This window comes from Silene latifolia, chromosome 10, assembly GCF_048544455.1.
Source record: "Silene latifolia isolate original U9 population chromosome 10, ASM4854445v1, whole genome shotgun sequence".
NCBI classification, from domain to species: Eukaryota; Viridiplantae; Streptophyta; class Magnoliopsida; order Caryophyllales; family Caryophyllaceae; genus Silene; species Silene latifolia.
Window position 1 is genome coordinate 150,106,201 of NC_133535.1, and position 17,183 is coordinate 150,123,383.

Consider the following 17,183-nt stretch of genomic DNA (forward strand, 5'->3'; position numbering starts at 1 on the left):
TCGCATCAGATCCTTGCGATTAAGTTACCGGACCCGATAATGACCCGACCTAAACCCGACTCGACCCGAAAGGGTATGCTGATCCGACGTGACCCGACCCGACCGATCCGATTGCCACCACTACTTGTGTACCACTTTCCAGGTTAGATATTATAGAGCGTTGCATTTGGACATGACCACTGGTATTCAGATTAGCTAGCCTTTTATAAAAGCACAAATTTGATCTTGTTTAAGACGGTTAAACTCGTTATAAACTCAAGTATATGTAGATGAGACGAATATACACTTCCATGCAGTCCTCTTTTGCGAAAGCATTACACGCGCTAAAGAGAGGACACCATGAAAGAATACGTAATATTGTGGGAGTTGCACCAAATTTGAATCAAACTCATTCTTAATCCGAGTATTTTGCAATGTAATTTGTCACAACTGATTTACAAGTTCATGTAGATTCCGGTCGAATTATGGTCATGAGTATCACCTCTCCTCTCGTAATTTTGTTCCACAATAGAACCACTCTTGAAGCGCCTGCCATTTTTTTTCAAAGAAGCATTCCTCTAATCCCCTACCTGCCACCGATATGATATGGTATTTATTAACTACGGAGTACACAAAACATGACAAAATGAGCCATGACCCCATATGTATAAACTTCATGTATACTAATGCTCTTTGGAGATTCATCATTTGTACAACAAAGACTGGTTGTTGTATACATGTATACTATAGTTTCTGGTTTGCATCCTCACTCCTCACCACCAAAGTTGGATGATATTCTCCTTCCTATTTATACGGTTTGACTTGCAACACGGTTGACAGATAGGGAAGATTCTGCTTGAAATGAGTTGCAATAGTCGCCAACTCAATGTCGTCATGGGATGAAAGTAGTATCAGTCACTGTGGGGACTTGGCGACTACTAAAACTCATTTCGAGCCCAATCTTCCCTGCAGTCCAGAAAAGGCCTTGATCCACTCGGCTTTTGAAAAGTCTTTATCAATTTGGCTTTTGATAGTGTTGGCGATGCTCAGTGAACATCAAGGAAGAACAGTTGTCTACATAAAATGATTCAAAGGTAGAGAAGGAATCAAACTTGTTTCGGGGGAACATCTGCAGAAGCAGCCCGGACTGCTTGGAATTGCCTGGCATATTGTTTCTGCATATCCTTCAGCTTCTCTAACAGTTCCTGGAATGTAGGTCGGCTTTGAGGCTCACTGTATCAAAATTAAACAATGTATTTCTGTCATCTCTACTATAAGATTTACGGAGGACTGAACTACTAATTACTAAAAATCAAGTACTGCATATACACAGACGAAAAATTTCCATATGAAAATACAGTTCATAAAACTGCACAGCCAGCCACAGAGGAAGCCTTGCTACTCAGACTTACGTACGTGTCAGACCCACCGAAACTCAGATATTCAGACAAGAGGATTATGTCTATAGATGAGGATACAATATGTGTACGCGGATATACAATCTTAATGGACTTTGCTCAGAGGATATCCACTGGCCCTGTCTACGAGGCTAGAACTTGAAATAGCATGCAGGATGCAACCGCAATAGCTTACTGTACTTCATAAATTCACATTGCCACAGTATGAATCTAACTTTGGAAAGTTGGACATCAAAACACTTAACAGAGCTGGCAATTCACAACTTTCGTAAAATCCAAGACGACTAATGAGATAGATGGCAATTTTTGTCATGCTTTAAGACCACTACATGACCCTAACTTCATGGCTTGTACAAACGATTTACAAGAAAATGTCGTTTTTTTATTGGCTGTAATAATCAAAATTAGCGATTTTACTACGGAGTATGACTGATCAAGTTGGCCTAATGAAATTCTCTCAACGGAGTGCCTTGACAACTTAGAAGGCACGAAATCATGCCCCGACTCATCTGATTCTTTACGTTTTCTTAAAAAACTCCTCCCAGAAAATGAAAACGTAAGAATGAGACCCTCAACAAAGCTGGCAATTCAAAACTTTCGTTAAGTCGGCCAAGACGACTAACGAAGATAAACTGCAATTATTCTCATGCTTCAAAACCACTACATGACCCTAACTTCATGGCTTGTAGAAACGATTCACAAGAAAAAGAAAACGTAAAGAACCAGATGAATTGGAGGGAAGTACTGCAAATAGATTCTGTGGGATCAGATTAGATAGAAGACAAGCAGAAGAAAAAGAACCTGTCCCAGCAACTCTGAATTAATGAGGCCCACATTGGATCTACATCCTCTGGTATATCTAACCTTTGGTTCATAAAACCCACAGCTCCTATCACCTGAATGCAACAGCAATAGTCATTAAACAATAAAAGCTAGAGAAATTCATTTCTTTATATCGAACTAACCAAATGCATGATGACTACTTAAACAACAACATTACCACAGTGCCCTAAGGGTTCCCGCCAATGGCAGGATAAGGAGAGTCGATTTTGAATGTTCCAAACTGAAAACTACACTGAAAACTGCATTTAGTAACTACTACTACTTGCTTCACAATAAAGAATCATAATTTAGAACCCAAAAATAACGATTATTTGTTTCCATTGGAATGAAAACAGATGAGTGGCTTCTCAAAATCATAGTTCCCTTGTTTAAACAAAGGTTTAAGATCCATTTTCATCTCCCTCTTTGATGAAACAAGTAAATTTGTTAATTTACTTGAAACGTTAATTTTGTTTTGTGTACTAATAAAATTTACGGTATACTTTTATGCAAAAATAGCAGGAGACCGCAGAAGAAAATTTCTGGATCCGCCACTGAAAACAATGCTGCATTTCCAAACTGATTCAGAATCGGTGAACATCAATGTTGGAAAACCCAACCATTCCAGCCCGTCCCTCCACTTTCGTTCTCTCTTTCTATCTCCCATCCCCTTCCCTTGAACATTGATTTCCAAACTATTACATTGACATTTTTAGCATAGCTGGGGCCTAAGATGTCCTCATTTTTAGCCTTGCAATACGGGAAAAAGGCGTTCCTATTAAGCAGAATAAGAAGCATCATTAGGCCTACTAGATCTCAGAATGTCGAAAATATAGATCACATACACGTCTGATAAACTATATTTTATCCAAACAATGCAGGAAAGATATTGCCTAGATGGCTGTTTCAACACAGAGTATTACTCCATAACTATGATAACTATGATATATAAGCTGCTCCTGCTTTGTTATTCAGAAAACGAATACCTGCATTGCATTTAGATTCTCCCATGGACTCTTTTGAGTGGCAAGTTCCCATAGTATGACCCCAAAGCTGTATAGATCAGACCTAAACAATTCAAAATTCAAAATCAGAAGTCAGAAACAACCCCGTTACTGTTACATTTTCACCACCGAAACTAACGCCATGACCATCAGATTAAAATGAGACGAAAATCACAGCGCTGAACTATGCTTGATTAAACATAACAGTTACATGTTTGTAGGCATACTTTTCGTTTGAACGTTCATTTCGAATTACCTCTGGAGCCATCCATTGAGGCTACAAGCCAAAATAAAAGCAACATTAACTCAAATATCCAATAATCAAATATAAGTTGTCAACATACTAATGTTTGAATCATACTGTTCCTTTCCCACTCTTAGTCATAAGATAAGTTTCGTGCTTTATGCGTGAAAGGCCAAAGTCCGCAACCTGACAGAAAATGGAAGAAATGTCATAATTTCCTACTTCAACTTGAGAGATATGGATAGCAGACAAAATAAAGGGGTATATAACAAAACCTTCACACCCCAATTTTTATCAACAAGCAGATTAGAAGACTTCAAATCGCGGTGGACAATAGGAGGATTGCAGTTATGAAGATAATTCATTCCTCGAGCCTGTGTTACGTTTGCAAGGTAATGTAGTGAGAGTCGTAGACATCAATGAAGATCATAATCAAATATTCAAATCTCAGATATTGCTAGTGACACCAGAATACCGACTATGTCTAAAGCCATATGATTTCTTCGTCTCCAATCTAGTTTGGATGTACTCCTTTGCAGCAGGCGGAACAGGCTTCCCCTGGACAATAATGAAAGATTGGTAGGAATTAGATTACTACTAAAGTCTAGTTGGGTTTTTTCTGAATGCAAACACTAGCAAGTCAGATACGGCGTCCCACATTCACTCTCCGCCACATAAAACATGCCTACAAAGGGAACGTAAACTATTGGATGGGATGCAGCAAAACGAAAAAGACGAAATTATATGCGGAAAATCATTCTTCACCACATAGCAGCTCAATGTCTCACCAAAGATCTTCCAAAACAGCCTCTATTATACAGGTAAAACTCAATATTGGCCCTTCCTAAATCTACCTGCATTGCGCTTCGTGAAAGGCATTGGGGTACCGTCATATAAGAAGTCAACAATACTATCAACTAGATGACATTCATCCTTCACTACCCTTCCCCCCAACCGAAAGGTAAACTAGGACAAGATACTTCAACTAGCATCAAAAGATACTGCGTTGCTAGAAAAACTCCATAATGTATGATTCTTGAAAAGGAAAGTTAAGAATGAACCGAGGAAGAAACTCTGTAACTATGCAGAGACGCGGAGCTGATGTCACCGCGCCCATAAATAGGAGAATGTTAGGATGCCTAAGTTGCTTCATTAGAGAGACCTGCACAAAATTAACAGAATATGTCAGACATCATAATGGTCATAACTCAGAACATCATAATCATAATCATCTTTGAGCTTGAAGGCCCAAATAAATGCGCTTCATCAAAGTCATTTGTATAATACAACTATACATCAAACTCAAAGCAACAACAGTGAAAACATCTCAACAACACCAAGGACGGACCCAATTACGGCCACAAGTAACTATACCTCTTGTTTGAAAGAAAATATAACTTCTTCTGAATATTCTTGCTTGGAAAAAACTTTAATAGCAACATCCTGCAGTTGAAAAATATAATAAAAAAATGATAAAGCCAATACCCACGGCAGAACAAAGTTCAAAATCATACAAAAAAATCAATGATAATGGTCATCCATAAATCCAATACCCACGGAAGAACATTCCTAGTGTGTTACTTGTTCAAAATGGATCCAAATCAAAATTCATGTTACAACCATCCTTCGTATTGGCCAACCTTAGAAGCTTTAGATATTGTTGAAACCCGAAATCCCCATGATAAAACTCAAGCTAAGCCCAAGCTTTTCATATTTCACCCAAAATTCGGCAATTAGCTTTACAAATAGTGCAAAACTAAAGACCATATGAAATTATGACTGAGTTTTGAAAGGCACACGGCACGCCAAGGCAATGAGAAGCTATAGTGTCAAAGCGCAAGTCGCACACCTCGTGCACACAAGGTGCACCCTCTTTTGCAGATCATTTAGAGTATTGTGTAACAATGCCCTTTTTGGATTCTAAAGAAGATGAGGCAAAAGGAAGGGTAAAATGAAAGAACTAGAAGAACATTTTAGAATTTGATTGCAGTATGTATCACTTGTGTACCTAATACACAAAGCGCATCTATGACGTTTTGGATAGTGCCTCACCTTGAGCTTAAGCATGCCCACGATGTGCTTAAGTTTCATTTAAGATGATACAGGTTTGTGTCCTCTCCCAGACAAGGTTACTTCTTTATAATATTAATATTAAACTAAAATCAGCCATGCAAAGAGATCATCAGAAAAGAGGCTGAAAGGCACATACCGATCCATGCCAAAGCCCGTGGTACACAGTTCCACAGGAACCTGCATTAAGAAGACACGGATTCATAGATAAGCACATTGATAATTTCGATCATCAACCCTTCTTGGCAAATCTAATGGCATGTCCTGATGCAATGCTCAAGATAATATAAGGCAATAACTCAGAGATTATCAAGGAAAATGACTAATGCTCAAAACTATTCCGCACAAATAACACAAACAATAGAGGAGAGGACAATGCTTAAAATCATCTTTTTCATTGAAACAATTTTACGGAGTATCATCTAATCTCTCCCAAATTCTGTAAATTTATACACAATATGAACCCAAAACTATTGCACAGTTCTTGAGGAAAAACTTCCCCTAGTACCTTTATATGATAATCATCTATGTTTGGAGATATTTAGGCTTTGCTATTCGGAACAAATGGATACCCAAAGCTGTATAACATAATTAGCACAGCCAAGGAAAGTAGCTAGCTTACCTTGACCAATCTGCTCTCCGACTGCTAAATCTTCCCACGTGATCTCATAGTCTAAGAAATCAGTCTCGGCATCCAACTTACGTGTGGTAATGCTGCTGTCGTTTCCACAACTACTTGGACTGCTATTGCTGTTAACATTGAATGAAGACCAGGACCCTGAGGCCTCATTTACTATGGGTCGATTGTTGTCGCCTGTTGGAATTTCTGTCTTAGCAGCAGACGTGCCACCTGGATCTTCGGGTGATTCACGTTCAGTTCCTTTTCCTTTTCCTGACCATTGCATTGCTTTCTTACCAATCCAAGCCTCGGCTTTGGTAGTTATCATCTTGTGGATACCAGGTTTCCCATCACCTTCATCAATAGAATCTCCCAGAATATGTGCGGTGGGCTTGCCGGTAGCAAATGACGTGAAAACTCCAGCAGGCGTGCCACCTGGATCTCCTCTGGATGTACTAGCTCCACTGCAATTTCCCTCTTCTCTACGCTGCGTCACCCCCACATCCTTATCTACACTTTCACTATCCGGGAACACATTACTCTCTACAATCTTCATTTTTGATCGAATTTTGTTGCTTACCTTGGAGGCCTAAGTCAACAAACCCAAAAGTCAGTTAAGGAACTAATTTAGATTTTATCAGAATGTAAAATCATCAGAAAAGCAACCAGGTTTGTTATTTTGGAAGCAATGGCAGTTTGCAGAGGCTGATCAGGATCAAAGCCAAGTCTAGTCGTCACACTGCTTGAGGGTTTGCTAAATTCTTGACCCATCTCCTCTTCCAATGGAACTGATGTGGAGACTTGAGTATCCTTAAACAGTTTTGAATCACATGAGATACATACAATCCCAATGAAAGTACCATCATCGTCATATATAGGAGCGTTAGTTGCGAAAACTTGAAACAAATGTCCCAACTTATGCGTGATAGGGAACACCCCGGTCCAGGTTTCACCCATACAGCTGCGTCCTATGATAGCCTTAGCAGAAAGTTGATCTGGATTTGAAACGAGAATTTCATAGATTGTCCTGCCTATGGCTTCTGTGGCAGAATAACCATAAAGGTTTTCAGCAGAACGTTTCCTGCAGAAATAATATACAAATTGGTACTCAAATAACGAAAGTATAAATTGAGCGATTCATTTTCACTCACGTAAGCCAAATTAAAATAGTAGTCTAACTGTCCAAGTATGACTTCTCATACGAAGACTCCTCATCAGTATCCACACCACAGCTTCAAAAGCCATCTACACCATATAAAACTTGACACCCAATCACTCAATGCAACCAATCCCGGCACTATCTACAGTCTACACCGCTAAAACTGCCACCATCACCTTCTGCCCACGACCACCGCCTATAACATGTCCAAACATCACCATATCCCCCTACCCCCAAACCCTCTAAAGTGTGTCTAAACCACTAACCACCTAGTGCACCATCTCCCTACCCTACTGTTGGTAATTTGGGGAGTAAACAACAAAAAAAAAAAAAAAAAAAAAAAAAAAAAAAAAAAAAAAGCAAGAAATTACCCAACTTGGATATGTTGTAGAATCACGCACATACACACATTCCTTTAAGAATTATTCGACCCTAATTACATGTCCCGGGTTTCACGAATACTCTTGTAGGATAAGATTACATCAACAAAATTAGACGGTTATGAACATGCAGATTTGCAGAACATCTATATCCTTATACCCACCAAATGTAAATGAAGTCTAATTTACCACATTGCACCTTTTGGACAAAATAATACTGTTAGTTCGTAAAAACACAGTCAAGAAACTAACAAATTCCGCTTACAGGCGTTCTGCCGTGGTCTCAGCCAACCTCGTTGCAGACCGGGGCCGAGAAAACCACTTCAATTATCAGCCAAAACTCATTGCAGACCCCCTATTCCGGTCCACCTGGGCCGGAGGCACCACAACAAAATAAATTTTGTACTCAGGACATTTAAGCACTAGTCCAATATCGCAAAATCGGAATCAATTATGTGAGTGTATAATTCACACCCCGAAAATCCACAATATAGCATTCCCGAATTCAGCCACCTTCGAACCAAACCATGATCACACCAAATGGCCGATGATTTCACCTAAATCACCAACACTTACCCCAAACTTATGGACCGATTACACCCGTAGACTTAGAACGGGACAGAAATAACTTGTTAGGACTAAATGACTAAGGGTGAGATTATCAATTGTTCAGATTCATCTCACACTTACACCAGACTTTATACATTATCCATCAGACTCACCTCAGACTCTACTTTTTCACCCACTTTATTTTTGTTAAAAAGAAAGGACACATGTTGTTCAATAATTTTTCTTTAAGGTGGGTCAAGACTCACCCAAAGTCTTAAGTTGAGTCTTGGATTTCTAATACTCAACTTAAGATTTTGTAAAGACTAGGATAGATTATTGGTAGTCTTAAGTGAGTCTTGTCTCAAGACTACCAATAATCTTACCCTAATCCTTTCTGTGTAATTGAAAAATTCGGTTTGTCCGAATATATTAGACCTAGCAAAGGGGTTATTCAGATCGGTTTCGAATCAGGATATTGGTTTGGTTTCAGGCTTTCAGCTGTGTTGATTATTTTCGGTTTCAATTTGTTTTTGATTGGGTTCAGTAACCCTTTTTATAGGTTTTTGCTATTTTGACTCGAGTACGATTCAGGTAGGTCGTGATCCTTCAAGTGATTTTCGAGTTATAATTTTCTTAAGCGTTTTTATGAGAAAACAAATATTTTTAACAGATCAATAGGTTCCGTTATTATCCGTCTAGATATATTCAAATTTGGATATCATTTAATTATAATGAGTTCAGATCAATTCAGATTGGGTCGGATTTGGGGTAGTATTGGAGTTTTTCATATCGGTGTTCGATCCGTTATCAATTCATATATTTTCGATCGGTTATCGGTGTCGGATTTTGCTAGGTCTATATCCGATAGTGAATTTTGGAGTCCAATATTAGATGTTTTATATCGATTTTTCATTTATAAAATGACAATTTAAATCACTACAATTAAAAACATATACTCCGTATGAGAGTGTTATATGACTCATTTAATACCAAAGTTATTTTCAGCCTTGGTAAAGAAAATAAAAACAAACTTAAACTCTCGTGGTCAAGTCAAAGACAAGAGACTCATAAGAGCAAGTCCAATGGTGTAATTTAGGGATTTGCTTGCAATTTTTAGAAATTGCAAGCTAGTGACTACACCATTGGAGTTAGCCATTTAAACTTGCTTAATTTAAGCAACTAGCTTCATTAAGCTAGTAGCTTAAAGGGGCCCACAACAAAAAAACAACCAATACCAATTTAGTTTTGACATTTTTCATTATTCAAGCTAGTATAAATGTTAAGCTAAACCATTGTAGTAGGTTGGTAGTTCAAAATAATTGTAGCCTAAAATATGATATGGCAAAGGTAAGCTAGTTACAACTAGCTTACCATTGGACTTGCTCTAATAAGCTCAATTTAGATCGAGAATGTGAGATTACATCTTAGAGTAATAGCAATAGAATAACTCTATATAAAATTCTTCTTTTGCCATGTCACATTTTCTTAATTCTAATGTTTAAAAACTTTTATTTACAATAGATGACATTTTTTATAAAGTTTTTAAATGAAAATAGTAAATACAGTATATAATTGGTATTCTCAATTTTCAAAGTCATGTTTATTGATCATCAAATTCCCATGTATAAACAAACTGAGTTCTTATATTAGAACTTAATTCTTAAAATTAAGAACAACCTTGTAGTTGCAATAGAAGAACTTTTTATTTTGGGTTCTTATTGAAGACCCCAAGAATAAGAACTACTATTGTTATTGCTCTTAGTAAGTCAAAGTTTTCGCTCATAAAAAGGTGATTATTCTGATGTGTGATTTACAAGCTATCACGTAACCGTAAAAGTCACCACACCAGGTATCCGTTTGGTAAAAGCTCCCTAATCATCTTAAAATAAAACACAACAAATAATCAAATCAATCGTACCAATAAAATATGCGACCGTCAGCATCAAATATATGGATAGATCGTCCCAAAGACTCCAATACATTCAAGCACTGCCTCTCATCAAACTGGTACCCCGGCGGCACGGGAGAGCTCCGCCGCTGCTTGTTGTATCCGCTAGAGATCATAATCTTCGACATCTCCTCTCGTAGTTCTGCATGGCCAGCTTCCAAGCTCTTGATCTTATCCATAAGCTCATCCACCGGCGCGTCCATAGCAAAATCCGGCGTGCCAATATATAGTAAAAAAAGAAAAAGTCGAAAAAAAATCGAAAATTTTTAGTAGTTTGTGATTATCTTCTAGTAAGGTTTCTTTGGTGTGAAGGTTTTGGTTGTGAGAATAAAGTATAGAGGAGAAGACAAAGGGTTGAACCTTGGAAAAGAGGATATACAAAAGACGATGAACAAAATACTCCGTAAGTCCGTAACACGTTACGTATGCATGCATGGAACACAACTAGCATATACTACACTACTATGCAAATGGCTCTCAAATTAAACTGGATCGGATCGGAAATAAATTGAAAATTAAGTCAAAAATCAAGACTTGATATTTCTACAAAATGGTTTTGCATTGTAACATGTGGAATTTTTACTTTTAGTAAGGATGAAATTGTTTTAAGTTTAGAATTACTATATACTCGGTACTTTGGTAGTATATAAGAATAATAAACTACACATAAATTTAAATAAATTATTTATTAATCTATCGTATCTTAGGTGAAAAAACTCCATGGTGTAGAGTTATTTCTCAACTCTGGTAGACCCTAACATAAATTTTTACGTAAATTAATTCTTTGCACTTGATTTTACCGTGTGATTGATGATTCGAGTAGTTATAGTTAAAAAATTAAAACCATAGCCTCAAGATCTATCATTTCTTGATTAAATAATTTATTTATTAGCTACATCACCAAACTTAAATAAATAAATATATAATAATAATAATTAAGTTTGGACAAATTCAATGAATATTATAAGTGTATCCTCCATCAAAAAAAGGGTTATCTTTTTGTGATATTCAGCAAAATTAATAATGTTGTATGCCTTTTTACCAGGTTAGTTATTTATAGGGAGTTACATTTCTGACATTAGCACCCTGGTGTTTCATACTTGTTGGAAATGATTTTTTATGTAACAAATAAACTTCTTACTATAATAATAAGTGGTACAACAATTGAAATCTGTAGGCCGAGTCAGCGAGTCGGAGTACAACTATCCACAAGACCACAACGGAGCTGAACAAGCAAGCCAAGTCAAAACAAAGTCTTAAGAATTTAAAACAGACGCAAAGGATTCCCGAACAAACTGAGAGACATCAAAACTGGAATGCAGAAGCAGAAGCAGAAGCAGAAGCCCGGGCTGCTTGGGATTGTATGGCATATTTTTTCTGCATATCCTTCAGCTTCTCTACCAGTTCCTGGAATGTAGGTCGGCTTTGAGGCTCACTGTATCAAAATTAAACAATGTATTTCTGTCATCACCAATATAAGGTTTACGGAGCACTGAACTGCTAAGTACTAATCATCAAGTACTGCTAAGTACAATATGGGTACAAGGATACATCATCATAGGGTTTGCATCGTGGTGCTTAATGAATAAGTCGTCGGCTCAATCATTAAGGTTAGTGATACATTATGACGGATCAAGTTTGTTTAATGAAATTCTCTCAACAGACTGCCTTTAGAACTTGCAATGCACAAAATATTTCTTCAAATAGTAGCTTTTATAGGATCAGACTATATAGACAGAATACCGCAGAACAAAAAGAACCTGCGCCAGCAACTCTTGATCATAGAGGCCCACATTGGATCTACATCCTCTGGTATATCTAACCTTTGATTCATAAAACCCACGGCTCCTATCACCTGCATGCAGCAAAAATACATTAAAGATTACAACGAACTATGCTACAAAGTACAAACAGGATGACATAAATTTCAAGCCAAACAATAAATCGAATGTCTTTCATGAAGGCACGTCTCTGGCTGTATGTACAAGCCTCAAAGGCCTAAGATGTCCGCATTTTTACCCTTGCAATACGGGAAAAGGTGTTTCTATTAAACCTAATAAGAAAGAATGTAGAAAATATATATCACACATAAATGTCTCATAGATTGTTATGCAGAAAATAAATACCTGCATCGCATTTAGATTCTCCCAAGGTATCCTTTGAGTGGCAAGTTCCCATAGTATGATCCCAAAGCTGTATAGATCAGACCTAAATGATGCCAAGATCATTAATCAGAAGTCCAATACAAACTCGTCTCTGTTACGTTTTCACCATCGAAGTTAATGACATGACCACCAATTTAGAGCACTATAAAAACCACAGAGCTGAAGTATCCTTGATTAAACATCACAGTTACATATTTGTAGGCATACTTTTCATTTGTACGCTCATTTTGAAGTACCTCTGGAGCCATCCATTGAGGCTACAAGCCAAAATAAAAGCAACATTAACTCAGATATCCAATCATCGCAATAAAAATTGTCAAGCATATCCAACAAAAATACTACGGAGTAATGTTTTAATCATACTGTTCCTTTCCCAGTCTTAGTTGTAAGATAAGTCTCGTGCTTTACGCGTGAAAGGCCAAAGTCCGCAACCTGCCAGAAGATAGAAGAAATGTAGTGATTTCCTACTTCAACTTGAGAGATATGAGTAGAAGACAAGACAACGGGATGTATAATCAAAACCTTGACACTCCAGTTTTTATCAACAAGCAAATTAGAAGACTTCAAGTCCCGGTGAACAATGGGTGGATTGCACTTATGAAGATAATTCATTCCTCGAGCCTGCGTTAAGTTTTCAAAATAACGTAGTTAGAACCGTAGACATCAACAAGGATCATAAACAAATATTCAAATCTCAGACAGTGCTTCTGCAACAGAGTAGTGACACCAGAATACTGACAATGTCTAAAGCAATATGCATTCGTCGTTTCCAATCTAGTTTGGATGTACTCTTCTGTAGCAGGCGGAACAGGCTTCCCCTGCACAATAATAAAAGATTGATAAAAAAACAAGATTATTACTGTCTGGCTTTTAAATGTAACCGAATAATGGAAATGACTAGCTAAAATGTATACGCTTCTTAGCTTATACTACCTCTGATAGTTTACATTTATTTTTTCATCGTTTTATTTCTTTCATGTAAACACAAGCAAGTCGGATAGGAGGCCCCACTTCCTTCCCCGTCACATAAAACATGCCTAAAAGTGTAAGTAAACTACTGGATGTAACCGGCAAAATGGAATACATGAACAGTCAAAAGTACAAAACTCAATCATGTGTCACTCTTGAAAAGGAAAGTTAAGAATGAACCGAGGAAGAAACTCTGTAACTATGCAGAGACGCTGAGGTGATGTCACCGCACCCATAAATAAGAGAATGTTAGGATGCCGAAGTTGCTTCATAAGGGATACCTAACAGAAAATCAACAGAATATGTCAGACAGCGTATGTATAGGACAATGCGTAAAGCAACAAGTCAGCAACATTGAAAAAACCTCAACAGCGCCAAGGAGGCAAGGACAAACTCAACTTTGAAACCGTAAGTAAACTACCTCTTGTCTGAAGGAAAGTATGACTTCTTCCGAATATTCTTGCTTGGAAAAAACTTTAATAGCGACATCCTGCAATCGAGAAGTGTATAAAAAAGCCGCAACAAATGCAATCATACCAAAAAAAAATCACCGAGAAGAAAGGAGACTTCTAGCATGGTCATCCATAGAACAATCACTACCCATGGCAGAACATTCGTAACGTGTTACTTATTAAAAATGTTTCCAAATAACTTTAAACTAAAATCATAAAGGCCAGATCATCATGATAGTGTCTCACCGAGCTTTGAGCTTAATAACGTGTAAGATGTGCTTAAGTTTCATTTAAGATGATATAAGGTTTCTGTCCTCACCCAGACAAAGACCTTCTTAAAATAATTTAATCCTGAATGTGAAGAGATCATAAAAAAAGAGGCTGAAGGAACATACCGATCCATACCAGAGACCGTGGTAGACAGTCCCGCATGAACCTGCATTATTAAGAGGAAACAGATTCAGATATAAGCACATTGATTGAATTTTGTATTCGTCAATCCTTGTTGGCAATACTAGTGGCAACTCACGAGGCAATGGTCTAGAATCTAGATAATATAAGCCAAAATCAGGCTTAGCACAGCCGGATAAGCAGCTAGCTTACCTTGACCAATCTGCTCTCCGACTGTTAAATCTTCCCACACAATTTCATAATCTAAGCTAGTAGTCTCAGCATCCAACTTATGCGTAGCACTGCTGCTGTCGCGTCCACAGCTACCTGCACTGCTATTGCTGTTAACATTGAATGACGAGGAGGACCCTGAGGCCTCATTATTATCTACGGGTCGATTGTGGTCGCCTTTTGGACTTTCTGACTTAGCAGAAGGATGAGCCCAATTAGAATCCTGTTCACTCTGCATCCATTGCCAACCAAATCTACCACAATGAGGTTCGGGTGATTCACGTTCAGTTCCTTTTCCTTTTCCGGAGAATTGCATTGCTTTTTTACTAATCCAAGCCTCAGCCATGGAAGTTATCATCTTCTGAATACCGGGTTTCCCGCCCTCATCATCATCAACAGAATCTCCCTGAGCGTGTGCAGGGGCCTTGCCTGTAGCAAACGACGAGAAAACTCCAGCAGGCGTGTCAGCTGGATCTCCTGTGGACGTACTAGCTCCACTGGAATTCCCGTCTTCTCTACATACATCAGATAAGTGACTATCTGCACTTTCACTATCTTGGAGCACATTACTCTCTCCAATCTTCATTTTTGCTCGAACTTTGTTGCTTACCTTGGAGGCCTAAGTCAGCCAATCCAAAAGTTAGTTAAAAAACTAAGTAGATTTTATCATTATGTAAAATCGTCAGAAGGCAAACCAGGTTTGTTATTTTGGAAGCAATCGCAGTTTTCAGAGGTTGATCAGGATCACGGCTAAATCTAGTTGTCACACTGCTCTGGAGTCTGCTAAATTCTTGACCCATCTCTTCTTCCACTGGATCTGATGTGGAGACTTGAATATCCTTAAACAGTCTTGTATCACATGAGAGACATATAGTCCCAATGAAAGTACCATCATCGTGATATAAAGGACTGTTAGTTGTGAAAATTGTAAACATTTGTCCCGTCTTATGCGTGACAGGGAACCTCCCTGTCCAGGTTTCTCCCATACTGCAACGTTGTGTGATAATCTCAGCAAAAGTAACATCTCGATATGAAACAAGAAGTTCAAAGATAGTCCTTCCTATGGCTTCGGTGGCAGAATAACCATACAGGTTTTCAGCAAAACGGTTCCTGCAGGATTAATATACAGGTTGGTACTCAATGACAAAAGTATACATTGAGGATTGTTTTCACTCTCGTAAGCCAAATTACGAGTAAAAGAGTAGCCTAGGTAAAGAGTTCCTCATAGAAATTACGAAGAGATCTCATTAATATCCATATCACAAGCCACATACATCAAATCACACCCAATCACCACCGCCACACCTAGAGCACCACCTCCCTAGTCCCTACCCTACCCTACCCCACCACCACCAGACTGAAACATTCGATGTAGACCGAGCCCAAGACCGATTAGTTTAATTTGGTTTAGCCGCAATGATTCAACGAACCAAACTTTATGTTTCTATAAGACAATCCTTATATTCCGTCCATCCTAGTCATTTGTTTACCTATTCCATTTATGGGTGTCTTATTCATTAGTTTACCTATTTCATTTATGGTTGTCTTATTCATTTGTTTACCTTTCTATATATTGATAATATTTTTGAAGGGCAATTTGATCCTCCCATAATCTATTGTCCATTTGTCACAAATTTTTTTACTAAGAACCTGGGTAAACCTCAGTTATCACGTACTCCAAGTCAATCACCATTTTTACTGAGGTAACAGACTCGAACTCGAAGTCTCCTTAAACTGGACCAGCTGAAAAACAAGAACAAAATCTCCAAAAAAAAAAAAAAAAAAAAAAAGCAGCAAATAATCAATAATCATCATAATTCATACCCTCAGGCCACAGGTATACCGTATACGTGATAGCATGCAAAATACGTATACCAGGTCAACCACCGTTTTGAATTCACCCAATACGGACTCAAAGTCTAGAAATCATAGGCTTTGAATCACCCCTACGATTTTCGCCCAATTTTAAACTAATCTCCAGAAAAAAGCAGTAAATAATAAATAATCAACATAAATCATACCAATAAATAATGCGACCGTGGGAATCGAATATATGAATACACCGTCCCATGGAATCCAATATACTCAAGTACTGCCTCTCATTAAGCTTGTACCCTGGCGGTGGCGGCGGTGGCGGTGGCGGCGGCGGCGGCGGCGGCGGTGGCGGCGGCGCGTTGGAGTTCATTAGCTTCGACACCTCCTCCCGTAGCTCTGCATGTTCAGCTTCCAAGCTTTTTATCTTCTTCAAGAGCTCTTCCACCGATGTGTCCATAGCAAAATCTGGTAATGTCTGATTGTCTGGTAACGTAACCCGGATTTATAGTTAAGGGGCGGAAATTCAACTGGAAGCGAGCTAGTAATGTAATAAGGTAAATTAGGTAAAATAATCGAAATTTCACTAAAACTTTCAAATTTTTCGTTATTTCAAAAAAAAAAAAAGTAGAGGGAAAAAAACCGGAATTTTGAGTTTAGTTTTTTTTTTTTTTTTTTTTTTTTTTTGTGATATTTTTGGTTGGGACTTGTGACTTTGTGAGACAGTAGTGACTAGTGAGGACTGAGGAGTGAAAAATGAGAAGGCTTGGAACTATACTGATTGGCAGTCAGGTTCGAAGAGTTATATATAAATTGGACTCGGTTTTTTAAGGTAAAAGATTATCGATACAAGATATACAAAAGTACCGTAATAAATGTTGGTGTTTAGGCTTCTAGGAAAAAACTTTGAATTAGAAAGTGAGAAGGGTTCAATCGGAATCCGCCGCAGTGGTGGAGCTAGGGAGGGCTCGT

At 38.0% G+C, this 17,183-nt stretch overlaps 2 protein-coding genes across 6 annotated transcripts; both read right to left on the reverse strand.

Annotated features, from left to right (window-relative positions):
- Positions 1–225: 225 nt before the first annotated feature.
- On the reverse strand, positions 226–10,540 carry LOC141606354 (uncharacterized). Of its 4 annotated transcripts, XM_074425442.1 has the most exons (14): positions 10,163–10,540; positions 6,823–7,237; positions 6,160–6,745; positions 5,677–5,717; positions 4,842–4,910; positions 4,529–4,629; positions 3,947–4,025; positions 3,743–3,841; positions 3,585–3,653; positions 3,451–3,500; positions 3,206–3,287; positions 2,199–2,293; positions 1,092–1,212; positions 226–569 (listed from the first exon to the last, which is right to left on the reverse strand). In XM_074425442.1, exons 1-14 carry the CDS (start codon positions 10,393–10,395, stop codon positions 558–560), a joined length of 2,052 nt encoding a protein of 683 aa, XP_074281543.1. In that variant the 5' UTR covers positions 10,396–10,540; the 3' UTR covers positions 226–557. The 4 variants fall into 4 exon arrangements, 2 of the variants coding, with proteins under 2 accessions (XP_074281543.1, XP_074281544.1); XR_012526688.1 differs by lacking the exons at positions 226–569; positions 1,092–1,212 and having other exon boundaries at positions 2,279–2,293; positions 3,435–3,500; XR_012526689.1 differs by lacking the exons at positions 226–569; positions 1,092–1,212; positions 2,199–2,293 and having other exon boundaries at positions 3,244–3,287; positions 3,751–3,841.
- Positions 10,541–11,331: 791 nt separating this feature from the next.
- LOC141606355 (uncharacterized) lies at positions 11,332–16,819 on the reverse strand. Of its 2 annotated transcripts, none has more exons than XM_074425445.1 (13): positions 16,421–16,819; positions 15,095–15,509; positions 14,382–15,018; positions 14,174–14,214; positions 13,748–13,816; positions 13,507–13,607; positions 13,097–13,175; positions 12,880–12,978; positions 12,721–12,789; positions 12,565–12,614; positions 12,319–12,400; positions 11,953–12,047; positions 11,332–11,627 (listed from the first exon to the last, which is right to left on the reverse strand). In XM_074425445.1, exons 1-13 carry the CDS (start codon positions 16,669–16,671, stop codon positions 11,498–11,500), a joined length of 2,118 nt encoding a protein of 705 aa, XP_074281546.1. In that variant the 5' UTR covers positions 16,672–16,819; the 3' UTR covers positions 11,332–11,497. The 2 variants fall into 2 exon arrangements, with proteins under 2 accessions (XP_074281546.1, XP_074281547.1); XM_074425446.1 differs by having other exon boundaries at positions 11,498–11,627; positions 11,936–12,047.
- Positions 16,820–17,183: the final 364 nt, after the last annotated feature.

Bases quoted from the DNA above. Each gene is read 5' to 3' on its own strand.
- LOC141606355 (XM_074425445.1), bottom strand. From the start codon at position 16,671: ATGGACACATCGGTGGAAGAGCTCTTGAAGAAGATAAAAAGCTTGGAA. The intron at 12,615-12,720 runs GTATGATTAAAA...TTTGGCTTGTAG, and splicing joins CTAAGACTGGGAAAGGAACA to CCTCAATGGATGGCTCCAGA. The intron at 11,628-11,952 runs GTTCTTTTTGTT...ATTTTGATACAG, and splicing joins ATCAAGAGTTGCTGGCGCAG to TGAGCCTCAAAGCCGACCTA.
- LOC141606354 (XM_074425442.1), bottom strand. From the start codon at position 10,395: ATGGACGCGCCGGTGGATGAGCTTATGGATAAGATCAAGAGCTTGGAA. The intron at 4,911-5,676 runs GTATGTGCCTTT...TTTCAACTGCAG, and splicing joins ACGGGCTTTGGCATGGATCG to GATGTTGCTATTAAAGTTTT. The intron at 1,213-2,198 runs GTTCTTTTTCTT...ATTTTGATACAG, and splicing joins ATTCAGAGTTGCTGGGACAG to TGAGCCTCAAAGCCGACCTA.